The sequence below is a fragment of the Cucumis melo genome, chromosome 12 (assembly GCF_025177605.1).
Source record: "Cucumis melo cultivar AY chromosome 12, USDA_Cmelo_AY_1.0, whole genome shotgun sequence".
Taxonomy (NCBI): Eukaryota; Viridiplantae; Streptophyta; class Magnoliopsida; order Cucurbitales; family Cucurbitaceae; genus Cucumis; species Cucumis melo.
The window spans coordinates 12153523-12170795 of NC_066868.1; the positions used below are offsets into that span (position 1 = coordinate 12153523).

The following is a 17273-nucleotide window of genomic DNA, read 5'->3' on the forward strand; positions in this document are numbered from 1 at the left end:
ATTCTCTACACGATGTACACGATCATTTAGATTGACTAAATGATTTTTGTAAGATTCTTTTGGTACACGATCGTTTAGATTTGTCTACATGGTCGTTTCTTTTTTATTATACACGATCGTTTAGATTGGGATTTAGATTTTGCTACCCCAATCTAAACGCTTTTTTAGGACTTTTTGTATACGATCGTTTGGATTTGATTATTTTTTGTACACGATCATTTAGATTTGACTACCTAAATCTAAACGACATTTTTTTCCAGTCTTTTATATTCAGTACACGATCTTGAACAACCAAATAAAAGTTTAAAAAAAATATATCTTTTATATTTGATACACAATCTTGAACAAAAAAAAAAGGAAAAGAATGAAAGATAATGGAACAGACGAAAAACGAAAGAAAGAAAAAAAAAATAAGAAAGACGATGGAACACACAAATGGGGAAGAAGAACGGATGGGGAAATCTGAAATATTTTAAAAATGGCTAACTTTACGGGTTTTGTTACACGAGCCTTAAGTAGTTTGATGTTTTGTTATATTTATGAAAGTTTCCCAAATATATAAATAAATAAATAAATATATATATCCCTTATTAGGAGCCCTTCAAATTAGAAATAACTTGACTCAAAATGTAAGGAGAGGGGCAAAGAATTTGGGAACTCCTTATCAAAGAATGATCGAAATCCATATGAAAAAATTCACTCGACCATGAATTGTCGATGGGGAAAACTAATTCTTACTCCCTTCCACATTCCCCATGTATTCGAGGATTCCCTGCCTCATTTGGGGGCAGGTCTTCGTTGGGCCCCAACCTCGTGGGTTAAATAGACACCTCTAGCTATTAATAGCAAACTTCAACTTAACCCTCCTTAGAGTTATTTCCTCGACTTAATTCCAACCTTAACCTAAATTTAACCATCCAAATGTTGGATCGATATGGTCACCCTAGAAGGGGTGAATAAGATTTAATTAAACTTTTTAACAAATAAGCCTAAATTAAAGTAATTAGATAAATTTTAAATTAAATAAAGAATTAGCTAAATTATGTTAAATAACAAGATTGATAAAAAGTATGAAATAGAGTATGCAATCAAACTCAACCAACAAGAATATGTAACTAAAATTAAATGAAAAAATAATTAAAAAAGAGTTAGAGAAGAAGACACCGTAATTTTATAGTGATTCGGTCAAACTCAACCTACATCCACTTTTCCAAGCACCTCTTGGAATTTTGATTGAAAATATTCTTTTGACTCTTTCCACGAATTATAGCTGAACCACTATTTGCTCCTTTTTCGGGTTCAAGAAAAAACCTAATCATTTCCATGGGTTAGGATCAAACCGTCACAATATGTTGAAGTTTCAAATTACACAAAAGAAAAACTTTCTAAAAGAGTGAGTATACAATTTTAAGCTCACAATAATTAATTCTCACGATACAATAAAAAGTTCTCTCAATGACAAGATGAAAAGAATGAAAATTAGAAGGTTTAGAGAGAATAACAATGGTGGCTTTTATAACTTTTGAAGATGGTAAAGATAAACAAAGTTCATAAAAAAATTGGGGGAAAATGAAGTATTTAAAAAGAAGGGAAAGATTGAAATCCAAAATCATTTTAGGTCATTGGATGTAAGAAAGAAAAATGAATAATTGAGTTTTAAACTCAATTAGGCATTAGACACAACACAAATAATAATATAATATATTTAAAAAAACTAGTCGTTCGACACAAAGATAAATAATAATATAATAATATATCATTTTCAAAATAATTTGTTTAAAACCCAATAAAACAACCTCACAATCTAAAAAAAAAACTTGTCGTCAAACACAAAGATAAATAATAATATTAAATTTATTTTCTTTTTAAATTCATTTTCTTTTGCAAAAGCCAATAAAAGAAACAAAACCAAAAATAAAAACAAAAGCCACATGTCTTACTTCTCCATTGCTCCAAGTAGCTTTCTCTGATTGGATTAAATTGATTATTTGGCCGTTACGTCACCATCTCGAGTATTTTTTCGTTTAATCTTCTTTCAACAATATTTTCTCCGTTTGAACTCCGATTTTGGTGATTCAAGAGGCATCAGAATTATTGTTTCAAGCTCTATGTTATGGACTATTCAAAATAATAAAATTGTCCATAAAAAAAAAAATCAAACTTGTTATCATCAAAACATTAATTAATTAATTTAAATTAATTAGTTTGAGATTAAGGATTAAAAAGCCAACACCAAACTCTTGAAAGACTTAAAGGTTCTTAGGTCTAGGGTTTAAATTATCGATTTCAAAAACAATTGAAATCTACCGACGAGGAAGAACAAATATTTGCAGAGAACATAAGAGAAAGGATGACTACGGCTTAAAAAAAGTGGGAGGAGAAATACCTTGAAGGACAGTTTGGGAATAATAACAAATTTAAAATGAAAGATATTTTCAAGAGTGAGAATTTTGTCATTTATTTACAAAACTCTAAAACTGTAGTCATGTTTGCTATATACTATTCTAAAAAAACTACCCAATACAATTTCCCTTAAAAGGTGTAAAAAGAAATACATTATTGAAGAATAGTTTAAAAATAATAACAAGTTTCAAATGAAAAATATTTTAAAAAGTAGAAATTGTGTCATATACACAAAATTCTAAAACCATGTATCAAATGTATATAATATTCTAAAAAAGCTACCCACTACATTTTCCTTTTCGTTGTAAAACCGAAGAACAACCGAAACACGAAAATCGAAAAAAAATATAACATTAAAATAGTATATAAATAAAATAAATAAAGAAATAAGAAAATTAGAAAATCTCAAATTTTGCTACTTTTTCTAAATTCTTTGGAATTCTATGTGGTGTATATGTGTATTCACGAATCCACCAAAATTCTCTATTTATAAGAAAAGTGAGGGATTACTTGGCCACTAAGTGATAATATCTTCAAAACATTTGTTAGGAGGATCAAGAATGGGTGTAGACACTAAACTTGATTAGATAATGGACCTGTATTTAATATAATATTTGTAATAACTTTTTGCTACCTGGATTTTCATTTTTCGTTTCTCCTTACTCTTTCTCCTCTCTCCCTCAAATACACATCCAACTCTTTCACACTCTTAACTTCTGTTCACCTCCTGTCTATCTCCCTCACCTTCACCATCAATCTATTAGATTTCCCTTGACTTTCCACCCCAAGCACCTCCTCTTTCATTTTAGTTTCTTTTTCTTCGGTGGAAGAATTGTGAGGAACCAAAAGACAATCCTCAACAACACTCCTCCAAAACATTTCCTGTCGTTTACTCGGTTTATATCATAGAAACCTAGGCTTAGGGCAATGACGTCTGAAACACATAATCCGCTTGACAAAAGGAAGGTTTCGAATCAACATTTAGGGATTTTCAACAACAAACTCTCAGTAGATTTCAGATCGATACCCTCAAATGGTTCGATTAAAATTTTCTTTTCAACCAACTATTCTGTTTCCCCTTGTGTTCCTCCGATGGAAAATAATTTTGATCGTTTTTATCTAGCAGGAAAAAAAATATAAACGAAATTCTTAAAATTCTTAAAATTGGAGAAAGGAGAAAGGAGAAAGGGAGCTGCAAAATCCACCTAATTGAAAAACCTATTTAAAATTAATTATAATTTCCACTTCAATTAAAATTTGCCAACTCAATCTATCATATCAACGTTATTCATGCTAAAATAGATAGAGGGATGTTCATTTTTAAACTTGAGGAATCAAACATTTACCAACGTTTTATCCTAACTATTATATGAGGTCAGTAATTAGATGGGTTGAATGAACGAGATAGAGAGATCTGTCGATGCAAATAATGATCTTTAATTATTACGGAACGAAACTGTGGGTGGACAACCAACTTGGGCCAAATGGCCATTAATGATTCATCCTCTTAAAGGTTAAATTTGGCCATACACGTAGGTAATGGTGTTTATGTTATGAAAAACTGTGGTTTGAATTTGAACCTGGATTACACTTTAGAATCTAAGTCTCAAGAGTTGGACCACGTTTAAATTGTGCATAATCATGTCAACCCTCGATTTCCCTCCACTTGGAGCATTTCCATTTGGTACTTATTTTTTATTTCATGTTCTTAAATCCTGTTCTTGATCATTGATGCTTATGAGAAAACACATGATTATTTGGAAATTTCTCACTGATTAAGTGCTTTTGTTCAGCTCTGTAGTGAAGGAGTAGTGCTACACTCGAGTGTACCAGTTCAGGCAGTGATCGGGAACTTTGGTAAAGGAATTTATCTTCCTTTGGATCTTCTCAGGTTTTTTCCCTTTCTCCTTTCTCCTTTCTCGCTGTGAAATTTGATGGTGTTATGCCCTATGCTGTTGTTGAGCCAAACTGTTAGTACATGCAGATTTTGAGTTTCATAATCTGAAGTGTATGATCCCTTAATGTTATGAAAATATATATTATTGTGTGATAAATATAGTATTTAATGTTATGAACTCATCTCATTTTTAAAAAAATTAAAATATGTATGATATAATATATTATAAATTATATGATGCTGTGAAATAATAAAACATGATCATCAATAATAGTTGATATCCGATCTAATATTTAGTTGGTAACTATAGGTATTTTTGTAGTTTATTAATATATTACCAAATACATTTTGAACCATGGATTAAATTGGGATGTAGATTCTTAATCTGTTACCAAATACACACTGATTCATTGAATTTTTGTTTTCTTCCCAATTTCCCAACACACCCTTATCTTCTGTGCCTTCTTTTTCCATCACCCGATTCGACGGATGATTGCACTAATATGAGTAGCTTTGAAAATAGGGAATGAGTGATGATTAGATTTGGCATTTGAGTTAAAATCTTACACCATCGTTTTGTCTGCTTTGCAATAATTAATCTATGTAAGAAGAGACATTATTGTGCAATCATTCTGTTGAAGAAGAGATGTCTCTTTTTTCTCTTCGTTTAGGATTGTGAAAGATGATACAGCAAGAAATTTTTAATACAGATTTTTATTTATAAATTATAAAATTAAAAAAAAAATGTTGATTGATTCTACCAACTGAGGAGTTTGTCTTCTTCCAAAATTGCATTGTCCTGAAATGTTTGCAGTAGATAATTGATCAACTACATAGCTACTAATGAACTTTTTGAAATAACCGGTGCAATTCTGATCTTTTTATTTCTCAACGACAGGGCTATTAATGAACCTTTAGCTTTTCCAGGCAATGGTTGCACCAATGGGATTAGCCTCTGCAGTGGGTCTTCTTGGATGTGTTTATCAAGCTCTAAAACCTTCACCCCCAAAGATGTGGATCAGAAAATGGCCCTCCAGTGACTTCACCTAGAGTAAAGCTCGATGATGGTAGGCATTTGGCCTACTGAGTACTTGGAGTACCGAAGGAAGAGGCTCAATACAAAATCATAATGTGTCATGGCTACAACAGCTCCAAAGATATGTACTTACCTGCTTCTCAAGTATGAGACCGTTACTCTTTGTTTAGTCATAAATGTCTTCATCTGAGCAATGTTTAGCATTTTTTGCATTTACAAGTGTATGTAAGTTCTAGAATTTCTTAAACTTGTTATCCGTGGGATGGCCAAGTCTTCATCATATTGGTGATGAATGATGGGCATGAATGAATAAGCTATAGATTTTGGTAATTGCACTATGTTTGAGAATGTTTTTACCTTTAACCTAGTGCAATTCGATGCTTTCCTCAAATCATTGTGAGTGCCCCAACATTAAGATTTTTTATTGAAGGTAATGATTTCAGTGAAAATAAGATGTCTTCTTTGCTTTAGGTGATAATATATCTTCGACTCTAGTAATTTGATCCTAGCCTAATCATATTTTCTTTCCATATTTATTTTACAAGGCCCTCAACTTGCTGTTTGAAGTGAGAATCCCTTTGCTTCTGTCGTGATCTTCAATCATATATTTATATTCATATTTTTTATTTTCAGGAATTTATAGATGAGCTCAAGATATGTATAGTATTATATGACAGAGCTGGTTATGGAGAGAGTGACCGATATCCTGCACGTTCAGTGAAGTCTGAAGCATTTGACATTCAAGAATTAGCAGATAAATTGCAGGTTAGCACAAAGTATTATGTAATTGGATGTTCAATTCGAGCATCCAGTATTTGGAGCTGTCTAAAATACATTCCACACAGGTGCTTTTCCTTCATTTCACTGCTATCAATTATATTTCAATATTTCACTTGTTTGGCTTCCATTAACTCTTAATGGAGCTTCATTTGCAGACTTGTAGGAGCTTCCTTAGTGGTTCCTTTTGCTAATTACTGGTGGCCTTCAGTTCCTACTGCTGTATCACTACAGGCTTTTAGGAAGCTTCCTCCATCTTACCAGCGGACTTTTCAGATTGCACATTACACACCTTGGTTATTCCACTGGTGGATGGCGCAAAAATGGTTCCCAACGTTGGTGGGTGATGGCGTGTTCAGTGATTCAGATTTTGAGATATTAAAGAGACTGTCCGGAAGCTTAAATCATAACCCGGTACTTTTCTTCTCTCTAATAAATCGATCTTCGTTTACCATATTATGATTCTAAATGCAGGATGGATGCACACTTGGTCCAGCTTTCCTAGTTTCACCTAACTTTAAGTATTAGATGCAATGTGGAAAAATATCTCACTTATTTTTTCTAGAAACACTTTCTTTAGATTCACAAAAGTGTTTTTAGCCAATGAAATAATTTTATGGTGTTTGGTTTTAAGCGTCATTTGATAATTCTAAACTATGTAAAATATTATTGCATTTAGTAGAACCACATTTTGCTTCTTTCAAGAATGTTTTCCGTTGAAAGCAGAACACTTTATACTTATCCCAAAATCATTCATCAAGTGCTTGTGTTTTAGTGATTTTACATTTTTGAAATGTACTTTTGTGTTTTGACCATATTAACAAACATCATAACTACTTTAGAAATTTTCTAATTAGATAAAAGAATTTTACCTTTCTAAACGTAGGTCAAACTCTTTGCTTGTTTCATCAACAGATACGTTGGTGCTTTATGATATTGGCTGTAGGCATGTATTACAGTAATTGCTCTCCTTTTTTAGTCTTTTTCATACTTTGATACTGTTAGATGATATAATATTAGATTCGCCTCTATCTATCAATTGAAGTTTTTGAGTCATCATTGATTTCAGATAGTATCATAGTAGGTGGTTTAAGAGGTCATATGTTCAAGCCTATTATTTCCTCTCCAATTAGTATTGATTTCCACTTGTTGGGTCTTCTACAGATTTCAAGTCCACAAGTTAGGGGTAGTGTTAGATTATATTGTATTAAATTTGTCTTCACCTATCTACTTAAGCTTTTAGTTCATTCGTTGATTTAAGAGATACATATTAAAATGTAACATTGGTCCTAAAAATTTAACATTTACACCCAAAAAGAGAATAAAGAAGAAGAAATAGAGGTCAAGCCATTGCTTCTATTATCAAATTTGAATATATTTCACCTAATTCATGTCTTTATTTTGTATACCTCTAAATATCAACAGTATTTTGACAGAGTTATGCTTCAAGTTAACATGATTGACACAATTCATTTACCAAATCAGTTCTATTTTATTTATTTATTTATTTATTTATTTATTGCAAACAAATTTAGGAAAAAGTGAACACGAATCACTTAATCGAGACCTACTGGCTGTTTTGGGAGAAAAATGGGAGTTTGACCCTATCATCGATGTGAAAAATCCATTCCCCCAGACAACAATGGCTCTGTTCACATTTGGTAAGGTTGTGAAGGCCGTGTTGTTGCTGTTGAGTTTAATCGTTTTATAGCAGGAAAACTTCCTTGGATTCAGTATCATGAAGTTTCCGATGGTGGTCATCTAATAATTCATGATGCTAAAAATTTTTGAAGCTATAATAAGGGCACTTTTGGCCAGATAAGTTCATCCTTTTTGGGTGACACTACCATTGATCCTCCTTTTTGTTCTTCCATGAATCATAGAGAGAGTTGTGTAATAAATTCTTATAGTTATAGTTTATCAATGTTTGTAAGGAACTTAGCAAAGCCAACTTGGGCAGAGTAGAGATACGAAGAATGAGAAAACTGAGAATATCTTAAGATTCCATTTTGGTTACTTGCATTGATATGTCATTTGGTCCCACAATAATGGCATCAAAGCATCTAGCTCTGCGTGATTCCATTCCCTTTCTCGTGTCTTTCCCATTTTTTACTTTAATTTTATTGTCCTCTACTTTTTCGTCAATGGTTCCACAATTATAAACTAGGCAACAAATTGGAAAGTGAAACTTGATTTGACACTCACGATTTGAAGTTATTTAGATGACGTTTTCTTTTTCCTCATTAAAATATATTTCTATTGCTTCGGTTAGATTTGTATTTGCCTGTGGCTTGGAGTGAAATGAACTGTACTAATGTTTGTGAATAGTGTTTTGGGTTAAAATTTATATTTCAATATCAATAATAAGAGTATTGTGTGTAACTTTTAGAAATTGTCTATTATTTCTTTGTCTGTGAATACATCTTGTCAATTCTCAATTATTGGCTATTAACATGTATATTGAGTGAAATGGTTTGATTGGCTTGACGGAATTAGAGATGAATGGGCAATTAATTAAGTAGGTTTGGTCTGTCATTTTGGGAAAATTTGTGTATTAGGTTTGTGTCAATTTGAACTCTAAATTTCCACGTAATAGATTAATCAGTTAAAAAATCAGTGAATCTTGGTTGGGTAGTAGCATCGACAATAATGCTAACGATGCCAATAAGGTAAGTTTCAGTTTTAACAAAATCAGACTTTTCTTTATATTTTGAAGTTGTCCATGACGAGAAACCAACGGTCTTTGATTTTGGAAAAATTTTGGCTGAATCGGTGACTTGAGTTGGCTGTTTTAGAAACAGAATAGTAGAGAGTAGAAGTAAGCATAACTTGAACGTAAATCTTTTTATAGAATAATGTGAATGGGAGTTTATCCAGTTGAGGAATTTAAGTAGACACAAAAGTGTATGGACAAAATAGAATAACTAACAATGAACCAAAGAAGGGAAAAGTTGAGTAAATTAGACTTCCATATACTTCTATTACGTGTTCATCTTTTTTCAGATTTGTTTTGAATAGGAAACAGTCTCCTATTAACAACATTCTCCCCTTTGGGCAAGTGATATGATAATATGACGTTATCACTTCTCTCTTTCAACTTCCTGTCAAATTATCCCATTCTTACAGTTAAACAAAACTTGAGTCTCTCTTTTGACCACTTTGTTCTTGTGCTGTAGGATTTAATATTTGTTTATCGAACTGCCAAGTGGATTCAAGACTTGATTTATGGACAGGAAAACATGAAGAAGACAAATGCCCTCAGTTGTCTGCTATAAGTTTTTTATGGTTCAACTATCTTCCACTTTTTCTCTTTCTTGTAGGCTTCTGCTCTGGGGATTGGGCTCTTACGGGACAAAATAATCTGCTACGCTCTTCTTCGACGATGATTTTTAAGGCGGTGGTTTTTACTGTGGTGAGTCTTTTGGGACTGGTTTTTCAGGCCGCACAGCTGCCTCCACAAAACAGTCGGGAATCAGTGGGCTTGTCTGTTTCGTCCCCAAGAGTCAGACTCAGAGATGGAAGATTTTTGGCTTACAGGGAGAGAGGAGTGAGCAAAAATGATTCCATCTACAGGATCATTGTTTCCCATGGTTTCGGAAGTTCCAAGGATATGAATGTTCTGGCCACTCAGGTATGGTTTCTGACCTTCACTTAGATCTCACCTTGTAGAAATAAGATATTTGTGATGCCTTGTTGCTAAATTGGAATGTGGGATAGATTATTATGCTACTTTAAATTCCATAATGATATTGTAACTTAAGCAAAAGGTTTTGGTTTTGATGATCACGTACCGACGTAGATATTGTTATATATTTATACTTAACATCCTTCTCATTTGTAATTGATTTGGAACTATTATTACTTAACCAAACCATGTTCAAAATTTTTAGGAGGTTCTGTTGGTTTAGAAATACTATGAAATTAAAGCAAACCAAACTCGGATGGGGAGGTTTTTATTTTTAGATGCCTAACTTTCTATTGAGAATCAATTCATATTTCCAATATTATGTCAATTGAGGTGAGTTTCACTCCGCTTTATTTTGCAGGAGCTAATAGATGAGTTGGGGATCTATTTTCTTCTATTTGATCGACCCGGGTATGGAGAAAGTGATCCAAATCCAAACCTTACAGTAAAAAGTGAAGCATTGGACATTGAAGAACTTGCTGATCACTTGCAAATTGGTTCCAAGTTTTATGTGATTGGTGTCTCAATGGGATCATATCCCATTTGGGGTTGCCTTAAATACATACCAAACAGGCAAGCCACAGAACTCAAAGTCTATCTTCATGTTTTCCTTTTTCTGCTTGAGCCATTTCAAACTCCAAAAGAATTGCCTGCAGGCTAGCTGGTGCAGCACTGATTGTCCCAACTGTTAACTATTGGTGGCCTTCCCTTCCTCATAGTTTGATAAGCAAGGATTATAGAAGACAGCTTGTGCAATGGGCTGTCTGGCTTTCGCACTATGCCCCCGGATTGTTATATTGGTGGATCACTCATAAATGGATACCTTCCAATGCTGTCCTGGAAAGAAATCCCATCTTCTTCAACGATCGAGATATCGATATCTTGAAGTCGATTCCAGGATTCCCAATGTTCACACAGGTAACCCTGTCTTTGTGTTTTATAAACTTTCGGTTTTAGAAAACTAGAAACCTTACAACCACATGCTAAAATACCATAATTTGGATCGATAGACAAGAAATCCATACTCACTCCATTTATTTTTTGTCATGTCAACATGTTTTTGAAAATAGGGTGAGATCTATTGATATTAACGTGGGGTCTAATAATATTTAAGAAGACGAATTTGTAGTTTGAATGTAGAGAGTAGTACTAGAAATTTTCCTATCAACAGACTAATTTTATCTGAAATGCAAAATCTAATATATCTATCCATCTATATATGTATGTATATTCTCCCCTTGGTTCCATTGAGCACAATAGAAGCTAATCATTATACTGTTGGAATATTAAAGTATTGTAATGGTTATAGAATAAACTACGGGAAAGAGGTGTTTTCGACACACTTCGTCATGACTTCATGGTAGCGTTCGGCGAATGGGGGTTTGATCCTATGCATCTAAACAATCCTTTCCCTGAAAATGGAAGTTCAGTGCACATATGGCAGGGTTATGAAGACAGGGTAGTGCCCTTCCAACTTCAGAGATATGTTTCTCGGAAGCTGCCATGGATTCAGTATCATGAAGTTCCTGATGGGGGCCATTTGATTGTGCATTATAGAGGCTTGTTTGCCACCATATTAAGGGCTCTTCTGCTTGGAGAAGAATTTTGTTCTGATCCCAAGCCAAATTTGTCCAATATTGTTGTTTGAATTTGTTCTGTTCAACGCTGTAATTGTTTTTGTGTACATATTTATTTTTCTTTTGGAATTGCCAAATGCACGAATTTGATTGTAAAGCAATTTGATGAATCCTAAACCCTTTGTCGCTAACACATACTTTATGACGAGTTAAGTTATGTTTATTTTGACGTGTTGTATCTTTTTTATAAAATTGGAACTTTTAAGTTTGTGATAGTTAAGTTTAATTGGAATCACGAACTCACTTTTATATTTAGTAAATTCGTGAATATAGTCAAAGTTCAAGATTTAATTTATAATTTGACCAAAATTAAATGTAATATTCACCATAAAAATTAATTTTTGTCGCAAGTCATCAACTTGTTTGACATTTTAAAATATCAACAACATTTATCAAAAAAGGGAGGTATAGTTTTCTGACTTGATTTACTTTTCATGGTGGAGTGGGGTATAGTTTTCTGACTTGAGAATTTTGATTATCGGGGAAGGCAATGGATGTTGTAGAAGTTATGGATTCTTCGAATACCTTGCCAAGGTTTGTTATGTTCTTTACAAAATATCAATAGTCCAATCTGTCCTAGATTAAAAAATTGAATAAAGTGATGGATTGTTACCACTCTAAAAGAAGATAAGTTGTTTTATATCATAAAACTCATATGTTAAATTATCTTATTATTAAAAAATGTTATTGAGGTATTATTTGATAAATTGTTATTAAATAGGTTATTTGCTCGCTCGTTATAAACTAAATCAATTAAACTAAGGTTCCTTGACTATAGTATAAATATTTGAACTTTCTGTAGTGAACGTAAAAGATCAATTAAACTAAGGTTCCTTGACTATAATATAGTCTAAATCTTCTATAATATAGAAATATGGTTGGACATCTTATCACGTAGACATTATAAATGCAACCCGCTTTGTATTCAGGACCGTTACAATATTCAATTGAAATATTAAGCTGTCTCTACCTTACAAAAGGAAGACATTAATCCATTGTCATAATGCATCCATTATTCTCTCAATCTTTGACCTATGGTTTATAGTATATATTATTCCTTAATATTTGGGATTCTTTCCCTATATTGCTTGCTGCACTTTTATACACATCTTACCGTAATTGTAAACTCTCCATATATTGGAATACAATCTCCTTGGCTCTGCACTGTAGAGCAACTTGCCAAGTAGTTACCTTTTCCTTAAACTTTGTCTTGGTATCAGACCGGGTACTCGTTCATCCATTATCTTTATCACCATGGCAAATGAAGGTTCAAGCAATCCTCTTCCTGCTACATCAGTTTCAACAATTCCAACAATTCATCTTGGAACTCATTTGAGCGCAGTACTCATAGTCAAGCTAGATGAAAAAAATTATCTACTCTTGAAGGCCATGATCCTTGTAGTGCTTCGTGGACAAAAACGGAACAAGTTTGTTCTAGGAACAATTGATCAACCAACTCTCAAAATCCCATATGTCGAAAAAGACACACAAATTCCAAACCCAGCATATGAAAGTTGGATGGCAATCGATCAATCTATACTTGCATGGCTTTATGGATCAATGAGTCCCTCAACGACTTGTAATGTTCTGAATCTACAAAAATCTAAAAATGTGTGGAAAACCCTTATGGTGCTGCAAATAAGGCTAGTATAAACCAGCTGAAAAGTAGTTTGCAATCAAGGAAAAACCAACAAAGAATGAACGATTGTTTATCTAAGATGAAACAATTTGCAGGTTGTTTAACTCTTGCAGGTCAACTAGTCAGTTAAAGATCTTTAATTTAAAGTATACTAACCGGACTTGTGCCAAGTATCTTCCAGTAATATGTACAATCAATGCCAAAGGAGATATCTCTTGGCATGAACTCCATGCTGCTCTCGATGCCTTTGAGAATACATTGATGCTTCTCAACACAATCAACAACAATGCAGATCTCTCTCATCCTTCAACAACTTATCTTCTTGGGGAAAAGCCTACCACCAACCACTTGATTACAATTTTCGTAAGGTATATGGATGTGCTTGCTTTCCATGTTTGAGACCTTACCAGAGTCATAAATTCCAATATCACTCGACCAAGTGTGTTTTTGGGCTATAGTGATGTCCATAAAGGTTGCAAGTGTTTGAGTTCAAGTGGGAGAGTACATTGCTAGAAGTGTCGTGTTCGATGAAGAAAATTTCTCATTTAAGAATGGGTTCCTTTCCTAACATCAACTCCTTCCAGTCGAGTCTCACATGAAATCATCATCACTTGAATCAATCCTAGTGAACTCCAAGCTCAACACCTTCTCCAACACGTTCCTCTTCTCCAAACCTATCAAACTCACACCTACGATAACGTCTTCCAACCCTTGAAAAATTCATCTTGTACAAGCTTTCACGACCAACCAAGACTGTTCTCTCCTCAGCTTGATGACAATAACCTTGTTGAAAATCATAATATACAAACCAATTTTCAATGCAGTAGTCTCAGACGATATTGTTGGTGATCGCGTAGAACTAGAAATCTTTGAACAAATTTCTACTTCAACTCAAAGCCAAATCAGCTTGTGGCTTCTTCCCATCCAATGCAGACTCTTCCAAAAGTGGCATATTCAAGCCAAAAAGATGGAATTTCTTATCTCAAACCAAGATTACATCAACTTCCAAAGAAGGTACCAAGTATATTGAACCAAAAACTGTCAAAGAAGCATTATCTATGGACACAAGCCATGACAGAAGAAATGGAGGCATTACAAAGAAACTCCACCTGGACTCTTGTTCCATATCAAAATACTTACAATTTGGTAGGAAACAAATGGTTCTTTTCCTTAAAATGTAATCTTGATGGGAACATCCAAAGCCACAAAACAAAGTTGATTGCCAAGGGTTCCATCAAACATTAAGAGTTGACTTTGTTGAGACTTTTAGTCCCATTGTCAAATCATCAACCATATGAATCATCCTCACAATAGCCGTCTCAAATGATTGGTGCATTTGCCAACTTGACATAAACAACACTTTTCTCGATGGCAAGCTAGAGGAAGTCGTTTACATGTCACAACCTGATGGTTTCATTGAGAAGAAACATCTTGATTAAGTATGCCAGTTAGGTAAAGCTCTATGCGGCCTCAAACAAGCACCAAGGGCTTGGTATGATAAGTTAAAGTGTACTTCTTGATTTGGGATTCACAAATTCCAAGGCTAATACTTTTATGTTCTTCTTCAAATCAGGTGTCACCTTGATGTTTCTATTAATTTATGTTGATGCTAAACTAGTGACTGGGAATGATATTATAATAATCAAGTGGTTCATTAGTGAACTAATTAATAGGTTGTTTGCGCTAAAGGACATTGACGATTTGAACTTTTTCCTCGACATTGAAGTACATTGAGATAAAACTAGCGTATACCTCAATCAAGGAAAGCACATCTCTCATTTGTTTAATAAGTTGAAGTTGCAGCATATAAAAACCATGTTCAACTCTTGCAACATCTGGAAAAGCTCTCTCTCTAATGAAGGAGATTGTTTGGAAAATCCAACAGAATATAGAAGCTTAATTGGAGCGTGAAAAATATCTCACAAATACAAGACCTGAAATTTCCTTCAGTCAATTTTTGCAACATCCAACCATCATCCATTGGCAGGTAGCAAAAAAGGGTGTTACGATACTTGAAAGGTACCATCCATCATGCCTTATTAATTCAACCATCAAACAAATTGAGCTTATAGGCTATTGTGATGCTGATTGGGCTTGTTATCGACCCAATGATAAAAAATTTGTTGCTTGCATATTGTGCGTTTTTAGGCGTGTTCGTAGATAGTAAACGTAATTTGTTTACCATCATTAAGAGAGAGTTATTTTTGTAATTGTTTCATCGGTTATTTTGTCTTAATAACTAAATCCAATAAACTAACATCCTAAATTGTTTGATGGGTATTGAACTATATATAGACATACGTAGATCAATGTTTGAGATATAGCTTAAAGGGTTATAATATGGAGATGAGGTCGAATACCTTATTCTGGTAACACTATGAATATGACTCACTTTGTAGTGACATGCGAATGAGGGTATCATATGCAATGAGTTTGAATAAGACTCGACTACGAAATAGTAACCATTTAACTCCGTTAGCTAGCTAGATTTCTATTTCATTAGGATAATTTAGGTAACTTTGTCTTAATCCTAAGTGTATTATGAACTTCCATTCGCGAGGGATTGTCCTTTGATTTGTACGAGTGAGAGTAGCCAATTGACGAACGTTGATTAATGTGGTTAATGAGTTTACCTAATTAATCTCATATTGTTATAGCTCCTAATTTATAGGTCCATTAGATTCATTTCCTAGCTCGTAAAGGGTAATGAGGTTAATATATATTGATTCTAATTTAAAATGTTCAAATTTACTTTGAAGATTAATATAATGTTGATGATACATTCTAATATAAAATTCATTTTTCAATTAAACTTTATAATATAAATTTAATTTTTGTATATGATTTAAAATTAATTTATGAGATAATAAAATATTTGAATGTGTTCAAATATTAATTTAATGTAAATTAGATTCATACTAAAACTTTGTTAAAATTTAATGGGTATATGATTCATATTAAAACTATAGGTTATGAGAGAAATATTCATTTAAATATGATTTAAATATAATATTAATTAAATCATATTTAATTAATTATTAATTTAATTATTTGTGTATTTTAATATTAAATTAAATTATTTGAGAGAGTTATTCGAGGGAACGTGTGATGTTTTCCACGTATCCCAATCTCTCCAACTTTCTCTTCTTTAGAAGGAATTAAGAAAGAGGAAGGAATGTACGTAAGAAAGGGGAAGGAAGGTACGTAAAAAAGACGATGCAACTTCTGAGAAACAAAGAGTGTTATGCATGAACTCTTTATGAAGAAAAAAACCTCTCCTTTTTTTCCCTAATTTTGTTTTGTTCCCATAGACCAAAGCTTCAATTAGTTAGAGGATCGAAAGATTTTCAAGTGATGGTGATCCAATATTGACATTTAGTAGATACAAAATCGACAACGAGAGTAAGTTCCAATTCTCTTATTTCTATTTTTTGTATGAAGCATCCTTAACCATTAAATTTATTTATGTTATAGTAATTTTTTGTTTTTGCAATTTTTCCTGATGTACTGGTTTTTCTAAATCTCAATTAAATTCGATTTTAATGGTTATGTTAATTACTTCGGCTGCAAAGGGCTTTTACCCTTAAGGAGACACTTTTTTCTCTTGGACCTCTAGAAAGCAATATGTTGTTGCCAGGTCAAGTACAAAATCATAGTATCGAGCTTTTACATTAGATGTAACGCCCCAAAATATAAGGTAATTTTAATTTTAATTATCTTGGAGTAATTTTAATTATGTCAAAATTATTTTGGGTGTAAATTGAGTTAATTGGTGAAATTTGGTTTTTTATGTGGAAATTGGGATTAATTAAATATTTTTGGAAGAATATTTAATTAGTTTGGAGTTTTGGAATTTTGGTGTTCAAATTCTTTGATTTAAATTGTTTGTGATTGGTTAATTTGTGAGATTATGGGTAGTTATATATATATAATTATAATTATAATTATAATTATAATTATCTAATTAATTAAGTTATGAAGGTTAAAGATAATTATATTATAGAGATAATATATTTAAGGAAATATATATTATTTTGGAAGAAGAGAAAAGAAGATAAAAAGAAGATTTGATAGTAAGAGTTAACGATGAGAGAGGATCTTTGATTTTTTTGAAAGGAATGATTTGATTGGTAATTAAATGGAGAGATAAAATTATTTGGTTAGTTTATTTGGGAAAATGACAAGGAAAAATAGAAAAG

The 17273-nt window shown here is 32.7% G+C and overlaps 1 protein-coding gene and 1 pseudogene across 1 annotated transcript; both read left to right on the top strand.

Moving 5' to 3' along the window:
- Window positions 1-3549: 3549 nt before the first annotated feature.
- On the top strand, window positions 3550-8198 carry LOC103500132 (uncharacterized; annotated as a pseudogene).
- Window positions 8199-8984: 786 nt separating this feature from the next.
- LOC103500141 (uncharacterized) lies at window positions 8985-11604 on the top strand. Its single transcript, XM_008463353.3, has 4 exons — window positions 8985-9744; window positions 10160-10371; window positions 10455-10716; window positions 11108-11604. Exons 1-4 carry the CDS (start codon window positions 9496-9498, stop codon window positions 11444-11446), a joined length of 1062 nt encoding a protein of 353 aa, XP_008461575.2. The 5' UTR covers window positions 8985-9495; the 3' UTR covers window positions 11447-11604.
- Window positions 11605-17273: the final 5669 nt, after the last annotated feature.